General features: G+C 19.3%; 1 protein-coding gene across 2 annotated transcripts in view; it reads right to left on the bottom strand.

Moving 5' to 3' along the window:
• LOC122501448 (insulin-like receptor) overlaps positions 1-13,253 on the bottom strand; it is a 141,177-nt gene that overhangs the window by 21,989 nt on the left and 105,935 nt on the right. For both annotated transcript variants that reach the window (XM_043610909.1, XM_043610919.1), the window contains 2 exons: positions 10,969-11,143; positions 9,305-9,551 (listed from right to left, as the gene is read on the bottom strand). In XM_043610909.1, coding sequence (XP_043466844.1) covers positions 9,305-9,551; positions 10,969-11,143 — 422 coding nt within the window. The remainder of the gene's footprint in view (positions 1-9,304; positions 9,552-10,968; positions 11,144-13,253) is intronic.

The raw sequence follows: 13,253 nt of genomic DNA on the forward strand, positions 1-13,253 counted from the left end.
CATTACATTCACATTATTATTTTAAAAAAAGAAAGAGAGACAAAAATGAATATCAAATTTTATTATTTGATTATTAATTACTTTCTATTATTAATTTCCTTTCTATTTTCTAATTTCTAATTATATTTTATTATTTTATTATTTCTATTATTATTTATTTTTTATTTATATTTTATTCATATATAATATACGTATATTTTTATAATATTATTTATAAGTATTTTTTTGCATGTAATTACTTTTTTTATTTTATTATAATTATACACTAAAACCCCAATTTAAATTATTCTCCCAATAACACTTTTTTAATTAGAAAAAAGAAATTAGACAATAATTAGAAAATTAATTAGAAAATATGTGCTTCACTTAATTTTTGTTATTATTTTCTATTTAATTTTATAATAATTTTTAGTTTTTGTTTTTTAATCAATAAATCATTATTTTTTATTAATAAAAATTTTAAGTTGCGAAGAATCGAACCCAGGTCTCACCAGTTACAAAATCGTGTACCTAACCACATGACTAAATTACCTTTCTTTTGATTCCTTTTGATTTTTTAGTAATTAAAAATTTCTTTTAATTGAGAACAAAAATTATTAATTATATACACTTTTCATACTTTTCGTCTTTGAACGTAAAAATAAATCAAAAATAATATAAATATATAGAAAATTAATATAATAGAAATAAATAAAAAAAAATCATATAATATGAATAAATAAAAAAAAAAATGAAATGAAAAGAAAAGAAATAAAATAAGTTTTTTGGAAACAAATTTTCTAAAATATTAATTTTTTAAAAATTCCAACGAAATCTCGTAACCTAAATAAATATTAGATAATTTTATAAACAGTGGCATATATTTATCTATTTTTTCTCTCTTTTTTTTGCAAAGAAAGTTTATTGCACCGCAATTACATTTGAGTAGCTATCACTTAATTTTACGATAATCTGATACTTTCCAGGAATCCAATTGAATAATAATTCACCAATATATATATACAAACAAAATATTAAAAATATATATTGTATATATATATACATATATACGTGTCACTAAAAACCTTATCGATTTACTTTCTCAGGGAGTGCAAACTCCATTTTTGCGACAAACAGCCATAAAGTTTCCTTTTAAGTAGAGTTCGAGATAAAGTTAAAAGCAATAAAATCCTTCAATAATTTTACCATAATCCATTATTTATTTTCTGATGGATTTAAAGTGTTTATACACATATACACATATATATATATATACCTTCAAAAAGTTATTTATTGCTTCGATTTAATTTTTTTTTGTCTCTTTTTTTGAAATTAATTTTTTATCATATGTTGTTAAAAAAATTCGATTATAAGAGAAAAAAGGTAACGATTGAAGAGTGGGGGAAGGGGGGTTATAATAAATAAATAATAAATGTGAGTTTAAATTTATATCCTATATATATGAGATAAGAGAAAAAAGAAAAATGATTTGCGAGACATTTAAATCAATGTTATATTAAAAAATTATTTCCAGTACTTTCGTAAATCAAAAGTTGAATTAAATTCGTCATAAATTTCTCTTCGTGTTTTTTTTTTTTTTTTTAAAGAGAGGAAAAAAATACATACATAACTTGATATCAAATTGTAATTATCGTTTAATTATAAATTTTATAATTTATAATCTAATTACATATTCTTTAATTTGACTTCCGTTTTCGTTTTTTGAGTTGCATTTGATTATCTTTTTTGCGAATTTACAATTTGTTGATATTATTTTTTGTTAAATTATGTTTGAAATCAAAATAAATTAAAATGAAATTAAAATTTAATTATAAAATTAACTTTGTAGCAAATGTTTCTCTCTAAATTTAAATCTAGTGAAAAGTGGTTCAATAATTTAATTCAGTAACAATTTTTTACGAATTTTTAGTGGATTTTGTCTAATTTATTTAGTAGTTGTTTTTCTTTATTTAAATTTTAGTTGAATAATTATTAACAATTAGTAAACATTTTTACTAATTCTTAGTTTTCACTAAAATTAGTTAATCACCTAACTAACTTTAGTGAAATTTTTTTTTTATTTTAATAAAAAATTACTATCAATTGGAAAATTTTTTATTAATTTTAACTAGAATTTAACTAATTAATTTAGGAGTTGCAAATTTTTTTTATTATAATTGTAGCAATAATTATTAGGACTAACAATCAGTAAAAAAAATTAGTAAAATTTATAAAAAACAATTAGTAAAAAACTAAAAGTTAATAAAAAAAAAAATTAGTAAAAAAATAGAAATGGAAAAATTTGTAAATAAAAAAGAATTGTGATACAAAATTAATAAAAAAATTTATAAAAAAATTATATTTTTTACGAATTAAAATAAAAAAAACAATTAAAATAAATTATAATCAAAGCTACAAAAAAATTTTCAAAAGTTAATATTAAAACTATAAATTAAGAACTAAATAAAATTGAAAAATATTTCAACTAAATTAAAATCAAAATCAAACTAAGATAAAAAGAAATTTTCCAAAATTCTTCTTTTCTACATTTTCTATTCATCGCAAGACACTTTTTGTCTAAATTTTTTCCCTCTTTTCGCAAAGTGAAGTGCAATTTTTTCCACATAATCTTTTTTTATAAACCAGGAAAATGTGATAGTAAATATAAATAAAAAAAACAGAAAAGAATTCGCAACGTTTCCCACATTGTCCCTTTTGCGTATTTTATTACAATCGTAAACCTCGTTGCTTTTGACGTCACATTTAATGTGACAATTTTAACAACAATGCCATATTCAGAAATTATGTTAGTTTGTGCGAACGATGTGCAACAAGAAGTTTAAAACTACTTGTCATACCTTGAATATTTGTTAAAAGCGCAACAAAAGCAAATAAAATTGTTTCTTTTAATTTTAACAAGAAAAATAAAATATTAAACAATTTAAACATTTTTTTGCTTTTATATTAAAACAAAAAATATTTATAAATAAATTTATAAATAATAACATTAGGTAATAATAATAATAATAATAATAATAATAATAATAATAATAATAATAATAATAATAATAATAATAATAATAATAATAATAATAATTTATAATAATTTTTAAACAATTTTTGATTTATTTCAATAAACAACAGCAAGAAAAAATTTTTAACTAAACCTTTTTTTAAAATAAAATTAGCAATTTTCAAAATAATAGAATTTAAAAATTTTCTAATTTAAATTTTTGTTGAAAACACTAAAAAAAAATTCAATTTTGGAGAAATTACAAATTAATTGCAGTAATTCAATTATTTTCAAAAAAATAAAATAAAATTTTTCTTATAAAATTCAACTATGTTCAAAATTTGAAAAAAATTATCGTAAAAATCATAATTATCTTTAAAAATAACAAAATTCTTCTCCAAAGTTCAATTATTTTCATAAATGTCAAAAAAATTCTTGTCCTAATTTCAATTATCTTCAAAAATAGAATGCATTTTTCTAATTTCAATGATTTCCAATATTTACTATTTTAATAAAATTTCCCAAAAAAATTTAATTATTTAAAAAAAAATTTTAGTGAAATTGTATGCAAACATTCAATTATTTTCATAAATAATAAAAATCCAATTATTATCATAAATAATAAGAATTCAATTATTTTTATAAATAAAAAATTTTTTTTAAGGAATTCAATTATTATTTTCATAAAAAATAATTTTAAATTCTAGAAAATAATAATTGAAAATTAAAATTATGAAAATAATTTTGAAGAACTTAAATACAAATAACAATATTTTTTATAATTTAGAAAATAATTATTTTATCTCTCGGTCATTTTTAATTGTTATAAAACATGAAGATATCGATTGCTCCGAGTCGAAGACTTGGAGTGATCGATTTCTTCATGTAAAATTTTTTATTTTTTTTATAAATTGTTTAATTTAAAAAAAGGTTTGAATTTGAAATTTTTGAATGTCTTAATTCCTGTGGAAAATCTTGTTCCAAAAATAAGATTAAAAATAGAAATTTTGCAAATATTTTTCTTCTTTTTCTAAAACAAAATAATAATAATAATAATTTTGTTAAAAAAATTGTAATTCACAAACAAAAATAATGTAAAATAAATAAATTTTCTATTTCTTAATTACAATTGTTTAACAATTTTCTAATTTTGTTTAGAAGAAAAAAACAAAAATCTGTATTTTCAATTTGACAAAAGATAATATTTAACAAAATTTTAGTCTTTTAATGCAAAGAAGTGAAAAATAATTCTGATCATTTCTATTTATCATTAAAATTTTGAATTAATTATAAAATAAATTTTTTATTTCCTAATCACAGTTTTTTAATTAATTAATTTTAATTAATCACAATTTTTTAATTTTGTTTAAAAGTAAAGAACAAAAATCTGCATAATTTCAATTTGACAAAACATAATATTTTACAAAATTTTAGTCCTTTAATGAAAAAATTGAATTATAAAATAAAAATAATTATAACATAATAATATAATAATAATAATAATAATAATAATAATAATATTATAGTTAATTCATTATTTATTTAGTTTTTGAATTGTTCATACGATTTTGTTTTCAAAATTAAAAATCGACTCTTCTCAGTCCTTTTCTTGTTGCAGTGTAAAATTAAATTAATTAAATTAATAAAAATGGTAAAATTAATTTAAATTTTAAATAATTTTTAGCAAAAGACTATTATTTAAATAAATAAATAAATAAATAAATGGGGCGGTATCAATTGCCCTCAATTCAACTGTATACAGGAAAACTGCCCACAATAAACTGCATACTGGAAAACTGCATACAAGCAAATTTTAATAATAAAATTATTAAATTTAATTTGAAAACTGTATAAATCTAAACTGCATACCGTTAAACTGCACATAGGTAAACTGCACACAAGTCTAATTTTCTATTAAATTTATAAATAATTAATATTAAAAACCTGTATACAGTTAAAGTGTACATTGGTAAACTGCATACAAACTAAATTTAAAAAATTAAATTAAAAATTTATTTATTGTTTAATTGCACACCGTTAAACTGAACATTGCTCAACTGCATACAAAATAAATAAATAAATTAAAAAAATTTAATGTATCGTCAAATTGCACATTGGTAAACTGCATACATATCAACTGTATACAGCTAAGTTCTCTTCTATGAAGTTGACAGTTGCGAATATATTCATAGAAGAGAACTTAGCTGTATACAGTTGATATGTATGCAGTTTACCGATGTGCAATTTGACGATACATTAAATTTTTTTAATTTATTTATTTATTTTGTATGCAGTTGAGCAATGTTCAGTTTAACGGTGTGCAATTAAACAATAAATAAATTTTTAATTTAATTTTTTAAATTTAGTTTGTATGCAGTTTACCAATGTACACTTTAACTGTATACAGGTTTTTAATATTAATTATTTATAAATTTAATAGAAAATTAGACTTGTGTGCAGTTTACCTATGTGCAGTTTAACGGTATGCAGTTTAGATTTATACAGTTTTCAAATTAAATTTAATAATTTTATTATTAAAATTTGCTTGTATGCAGTTTTCCAGTATGCAGTTTATTGTGGGCAGTTTTCCTGTATACAGTTGAATTGAGGGCAATTGATACCGCCCCAAATAAATAAATAGTTATTGCAATGGAATACAATAATTTTATGTTATCGAAAAAAGCGAAATTAGCACTGGTCCAATAATAATAAAAAATAAAATAAGAATGAAGTATTAGAACAATTCTTTGAAAATGCACTCTCTTTCTATTTTATACATTTCCGGATGCTATTTTTAGTTATGCCTCGTTGAATATGTGCTAAGTAAGGTATAGCGGTCGCAATATGGACATGATTATTTATCGCATCTTTTTTATGCTTATTTTGCGCATTGAGAAAAATATAGTTAAGAAACAGTTATCAGCATAATAAGTAAATAATATAAACATAAATATTTACATACACTCACAAATAATTTTTTATACATAAAAATAGGATAAATGTGTGTATATATATATAAAAAAGGATAAATATATATTATAAATTCTTGTGGACACGTGTTATAGTCCAATATTATTCGTACAGCTACGAAAAAAAAAATTTAGAAAAAAAGTGCATAGCAAAAAAGAAAAAAAAAAGATTCAAGTTCTTTAGGTGCACTGGTTATTTCTCTCTATTGTATTGTATATATGTATATATATATTTAACGTCCACACACATGTTTGCATATATTATCTTCTAGTTGTATAAATTTACAGGAGAATATATTTCTTCCGTTAACTATATATGAACTTAACTTAACTTTTTCTTTCTCCTTTTTTTCCAATCCTCACGTTCTATATAATGAATCACTAATTTTATTCCTCGCTTTGTTTCATTTGTGATATATGGGGGAGGAAGCTTTAAAATAAACAGATCTGATCGTATATTAAATTAGGAATAGGTACTTGTTACTTCAAATCTATGCAAATTTAATTGAATTCAAATTTAAATTATTCCAATTTTAATTAGATCGCTGCTTTTAAATTCGTTTAAAAAGATTAAAAAATAATATAACTTAAATATTATCATTATTTATACATTGGAGATGCAAATTTTTTTTCTTTTTGAGTTTTATATTTATAGGTCAATGTTTGTTTTTGTTTTTCTATTTTGACATTTTTTTTTTATTAGAATTAAATATAATAATTAATTGAAATCAAGCAAATTAACTTGAAATTAAAGAAATTAAATAAAAATTGAAAAATACTTGAAATTACAGGAAGTAATTAAAAAATTTTTTAAATAATAAAACTAATTGAAATTAGAGAAAAAAATTAAAAGTTAATTGCAATCAAAGAAAGTAATTAGAAATTTAATAAAATTTAAAATTGTAATTTAAAAAGTAATTGAACTTAAACGAAGTAATTAAAAAATTATTTTAAAAATTAATTAAAATTACAGGAACTAATAAAAAAATAAAAAATCTTTTCTAAAACTCGTTTTAGACGATTCACAAACATCACAAAAATTTGATTCTGACTTCTTTTTAATTTTCATAAAAAAATTAAGATTTTAGAAGTATTTTCCAAAATTATTTTACCTATTTTGAAAAAACTTTTAATTACAATTTTTCAAAAGACTAATTTTTTCATAATTACCAAATTAAATTGCATTCAAAACTTAAATAAAAATTTTCATTAAATAACTATTTAAATACTTATTTATTTTTTTACAGGAATTAAAATATTTTTAATGAAATTTAACTATTTCTAAAAATTACAACTGTAATCATTTCTAAATTCAATTATTTCTATATATTGACATTTTTAAATAAAAGTCTTCAAAACTAATCAGTTTTTGAAAAAATAATAAATTAATAAATTTTCAAAATAAAAATTAAAATATTATTGCAGTTTTACAACAAATAAAATTTTCAAATATTTCAATTTAAAAACCCTTTTAAAATTTAATTATTTCTAAAAATTCATAATTCTGAGAAAGAATTTTATAAAAATTGTATGAAAATTGAAAATAATTGAATTATTTAAAGGGATTCTTTTAAAATTGTATTCAAAATAATTGAAATCCTGCGTTTTTTATTATTTATGAAAATAATTGAATTCTTGGACCAAATTTTATTGAAATTTTTGAAAATAGTTCAATTCCTGATAAGTATTTTATAAAAATGTTTGAAAATAATTAAATTCCAAAGAAGAATTTACTATTTAAATTCTGATGTGTTTTTTCACAGGAAAAATTTTATTATTAAAATTTTTGAAAATAATTGAATTCTAAAGAAGAATTTTATTAAAATTTCTTTAAATAATTGAATTTCCGTAAAAATTTTATTATTTGTAAAAATAATTTAATTTCATCAAATAATTTAATTAGTTATGAAAATAATTGAATTTTTGCAAAGAATTTTCTTAAAATTTAAAAATAATTGAATTTTATAAATTATATGAAAATTGTAAATAATTGAATTCTTTCAAAGAATTTTATGAATGTTTTGAAAAAAATTGAATTATTTAGTGATTTAGTGATAGTGTTTAAAATGGTATTAAAAATAATTGAATGTTTCTGATGAATTTTATCCAAATTTTGTTTATCTAAAGAATTGAATTCTTTTGAGAAATTTTATTAAGATGGTAAATATTGAAAATAATTGAATTTCGGAAAATTTTTGAAAATAATTTAATCGTTTCAAAGAATTTTATTAAAATCTTTTAGAATAATTTTTGTGTTTCATCTATTAGCAAATTTTTTTTTTCTATTTGCAAAAAATAATTTTAAATTAATCATTTTAAATAAAAAATCTATAATAATTTTAAAGCAATTCAAATTGTCAAAAAAAAAAAAAGAAAAACGTATCATTTATTGTCACAAATCTAAAGAAAGTAGTAAATAGTAGGTTTTAGTAGATGAGTGCGATTAATAAATAAAAATTTGCAAGCACAAAACTAATGTATCGAAAATTGAAATTATTTTTTATTTGAGAAACGATTATTGAAATTTTTTTTACGGTGGAAGATAAGAAATGAAAAAAAAAAATGTTTCGCACCCTAGTGCCAAACGCAGATGCTTCTTTCTGCAACTGAGATTCTCGTTAGATTCAGCAGGGACTTAATGAGATAATCGATGAGTCGTTATCTTTCTCTCTTGAATATTCGTGTCACGTACGCGCAAGTTAGTTACATATGCAACGTACGACATTCACATGCCAGCTTCGAGACATAACACCTTGTCATCGAATGAGAAGATGCGATTCATTAATTAAATGAAAGACGAGAGTTATTCATAGAATTGTTAGCGTTAACATTCTTCTCGCGAATAAACATTTGATAACTCACTTTCACTACAGATAAACATAAACATATGTATATAGAAATATATTTTATTTATAGAATTCACTATTTTTCCCATTTCAAATCTTTGTCACTTATTTTTGTTTAAATATTTTTTTTTACAATTTTTTTTCAAAATTAACAATTGTTGCTAAAAAATAGGATTTATTAACGCACATGCTTAAACTGATAGAAATAAAAAGAAAGAAAAAAAATAAAAAAAAAAAATAATTGAAAATTGTTTAAACAAATTGTAATGAACAATTTAAAACAAATTATTTTTTAAACCATTTTTAACGTTAAAATTTATTATTTGTCCCGAATTTCTTTTAGAAATATTGACTTTCCTGATATATTTCTAGTTGTCTAAGCAAAAATTAATTAATTTTTAGTTTTTTAATTTCGATTTTTTAATTTTTAGTCAATTATTGTGAATTATGTAATTAAATGGCGACTGTAATAAAGGAAAATAAAATTCTCAACTCACCGAAATAACGTGCTCCCCTTTTCCATTCTTGGCAATGATATCCCAGTCGATAGTGTTTGTGTAACAAAGTGCTGGATTCTTCTCGAAACGAACGGAACCTCTTAAAATATCGGTTAAAGAATGTAGACCAATTTCCTGGAGGTGCATCATTTCAAAAGTGACCAATGCATAATTGATAAACAATGAATTACCGCGTATCACTGTCAAATTTGGAAAAAGTCGACCCACACTTCGTAGACCATTCACTCTGTAATAAACAAAAACAAATATTAAACAAATTAAATTTTCATTTCAAAAATAACAAATTTTTTATTTTTTAATGAAAAATTTAATAATTAATTGAATTAACAAAATAAATATAATAAAATAAATAAAAGAAATAAAAGAAACAAAATTATATTATCAATTGTAAATAATTTTTAAAATCAATTTTCGTTATTAATTAATGTAAAAATTATTAATTAAATTATTGTAATTTATTTAATTTATTAAAATCTATTATTTTTTTTATTTTCTTTATATTAAAAATTTTTTTGAAAAATAATTTTTTTTTGGAATATTTATTAAATTTATTTATAGTACCGAAGAAAGAAAAAAATTTTATTTTTCAATTATTATGGAGATCAATGGATCTCCATAATAATTGAAAAATAAAATTTTTCTTCTTTCTTCGGTACTATAAATTTTTCTCTCCTTTCTCATTAAATAGAATAATAATAAAAATTTGAGTTGATTGCGATAATAAATCAATTTAAATGGCACACTCTATTTGAAGTAAAGTCCCATTAAAAGAATTATATGACTATTCAAAATACTATTCACATTTCATGAATCGTACTTCCGTGCGAGAATTTTGCCAAACCGGATGTGCAGGCGATTCGTCTGCCAGATTCTAAATTCAACACATGATCCTCTTCAATTCGCAATAAACTCGTTTATTGACATTTCAAGAGTGGCAAATCAAAGATCGTCATTTTAATAAAAATTCACTTCAAGAAATATATAATGTATAATGGAAGTAAATAAATAAAAAATAATAAATATATAGGTAATAATAAAATTAATTAATGAATTAATTTTATTAAAATACTACCTAATAATATAATTTTGTTTGTCGAACAGTTTTTTATATTTAGGTAAAACAGTAATAATAATAATTATAAAACAAAAAAATAATATTATTAATAGGAATAATAATTAATTAATAAAAATAATAAAAATAATACAAGAAATAAATGAGTAATAGTCAGAGTAATAATAACTTGTGAGATGGCTAAGTGGCTTAGCCACTAGATTTGTGGCAGAAAGGTTCGAGGTTCGAGTCTTCATGACTGTAGATATTTTTCAAAATTGTAATATATTTCTAATTGTTACTAACTATTATAATATTTATAATTAATAATAATAATAATAATAGAAATAATAATAATAATAATAATAATAATAATAATAATAATAGAAATAAATTAATAAATAATAATAAAATCAATTTATAAATAATAGTAAAATGAATAAAAATTAATTACTAATTATAATAAAATATGGATGAATAATAAAGTAAATAAATATTAAGTTGGTAAATTAAAATAAAAAATACGAGTCAACAACAAAATACATCTTTTAATAAATTTAAATAAAATAAAAAAATAATAATTGAAATTTACCTGTAAAGCACGAGGTATTCCGTAATTTCAACCAGCTCTGGAAACGTAAGATTCAAAAAGGCAGAGTCGTTCGCATGATCGATCAGTAAAATTTGAACGAATCCTTCGACCACTCGACAGCCTTGGAGTCTGCTGAATTCACTAACTGAATTGCGTATGTCTATGCTTTGGCACACTGTAAACAAAAACAGAATAAAAAATTAAATAAAAATTCTCACAACTAATATAACAAAAAAAAATAATAATAAGAATTAAAAATTTTCGAAATGAAAAAATATTGTTTCCCTTATAAACAAAATGGAAGTTAAAATATTCTACTTTAAAAAATATTTGACCTTCATTATAAAGAAATTGACCTTAAAAATTTTTTGAAACATAAAAATTAATTTTGAAACAGAAAAAAGAATCGAAAAAAAAATAAAACTACAAATTTTCGAAACTGGAAAAATAATTGTTATCACAAAAAAATTGGAATTGGAAATTTTCGAAATAAAAAAATATTCGTTTTCATTATGTAAAAAATTAAATTAAATATTAAACATTTCCTAAATAAAAAAATTATTTGTTTCGTTTACAAAAAAAAAAAAAATAGAAAAATTTTCCTAATAAAATAATTCATTTGTTTCAAAATAAAAAATTAGGCTTCGTTCTCGATAGTAATTAATTTTAAAAAAGTATCTTAAAGACAGAAAAAAGTATCTATCGAAAAATTAAACTTGACGACTCAATTTTTTTTATAATTTCTTAATTACATTCAAAATTAGAATAATTTTTTAAAAATAAATATTTAAATACCTATTTATTTTGTCTACACGAATTAAAATGTTTCAAAATGATTTCAATGTAACGCATTTTTGAAATTGAACAATTTCTAAAAAATTACAAAAGTAATTCTTTCAAAATTCAATCATTTTTTTTTGTTGAAATAAATACAATTTTGCAAAACTCTAATCATTCTGCTTTATTCAATTCTAAATCAATTATTCTTAGAAATTTCTACAAAATTCAATTATTTAAATACAAAAATAAATAATTTATTCAATAATTAAATTTTTCTTAAATTTGAATTCTTATAAAGAACTTTATCAACATTTTTTAGAATACATAATTGGATTTTTAGGAAGAATTGCATTAAAATTTTTGATAATAATTAAATTTATTCAAGAAATGTAATTAAAAATTAATTGAAAATAATTATTACACTCTAAGAAACAAAGTATATTAAATTTTTTTAAATAATTAAATTTTTTTGAAGAATTTCTTTTTAAGAATAATTGCATTTTTAGCCAAATTTAATTATTTTCATAAATAAAATAAAATTTTCACAAGAATTCAATTATTTACAAATTTTTTAAAAAAATTTCTTCGCAAAAACTCAATTATTTTTATAAATAATAGTATTCATTACAAGAATTCAATTATTTTCAAAATAATTGAAAAATAAAATAATAAAATTTAAGATTTTCAAAGATTTTAATTTAAAACCTTTAGAAAATTCAATTATTTTAAAAAATTGCAATTATTAGTAAAATTATATTAGAAATAATTGAAATTAATTAAAACGCGATGCGTTTTAATATTTATAAAAATAATTCAATTCTTGCGACGATTATTATTAATATTTCAAAAAATAATTGCATTCTTGAGAAAAATTTCAAAAACAACTTTTTAAAGAAATGATTTTTTTCGACAAATTTTATGAAAACTGTGTTTTAAATAATTGAATTTCTTTGAAAATTGTATATTATTTATGAAAAAATTGAATTCTTTCAACGATTATTATTAATATTTAAAAAAATAATTGAATTCCTGATAAGAATTTTATTATTTATAAAAATAATTATATTCTTGCGAAGAATTTTATAAAAAATCTATTTAAATAATTGATTTTTTTGAAAAATATTAGGAAAATTCTCTTTTAAATAACTGAATTCCTGTGAACATTTTTTTTTTATTTATGAAAATAATGGAATATTTGCGAAGAATTTTATAAACATTTTTTTTTTAATTTAAATTATTCAATTCTTTTGGGAAATTTTTTATTAAAATAGTAGATATTAAAAATAATTGAATTACGAAAAATTTGTGACATTAATTGAATAATTTTAATTTTAAAGAATTTTATTAAAATTAAAAATTTCCTATATCAGAAAATACTTTTTTTTTGTCGATTACCAAAAAAAAAAAAAATGATACCTATAATTTTTTTCTCTGGAAAAAATAAACAAATATTGCAGTACATATATTGTATACATGTGGTAACATTTATAATGTTTACAGTGTTT

This window comes from Leptopilina heterotoma, unplaced genomic scaffold (assembly GCF_015476425.1).
Source record: "Leptopilina heterotoma isolate Lh14 unplaced genomic scaffold, ASM1547642v1 Lhet_103, whole genome shotgun sequence".
Lineage (NCBI taxonomy): Eukaryota > Metazoa > Arthropoda > Insecta > Hymenoptera > Figitidae > Leptopilina > Leptopilina heterotoma.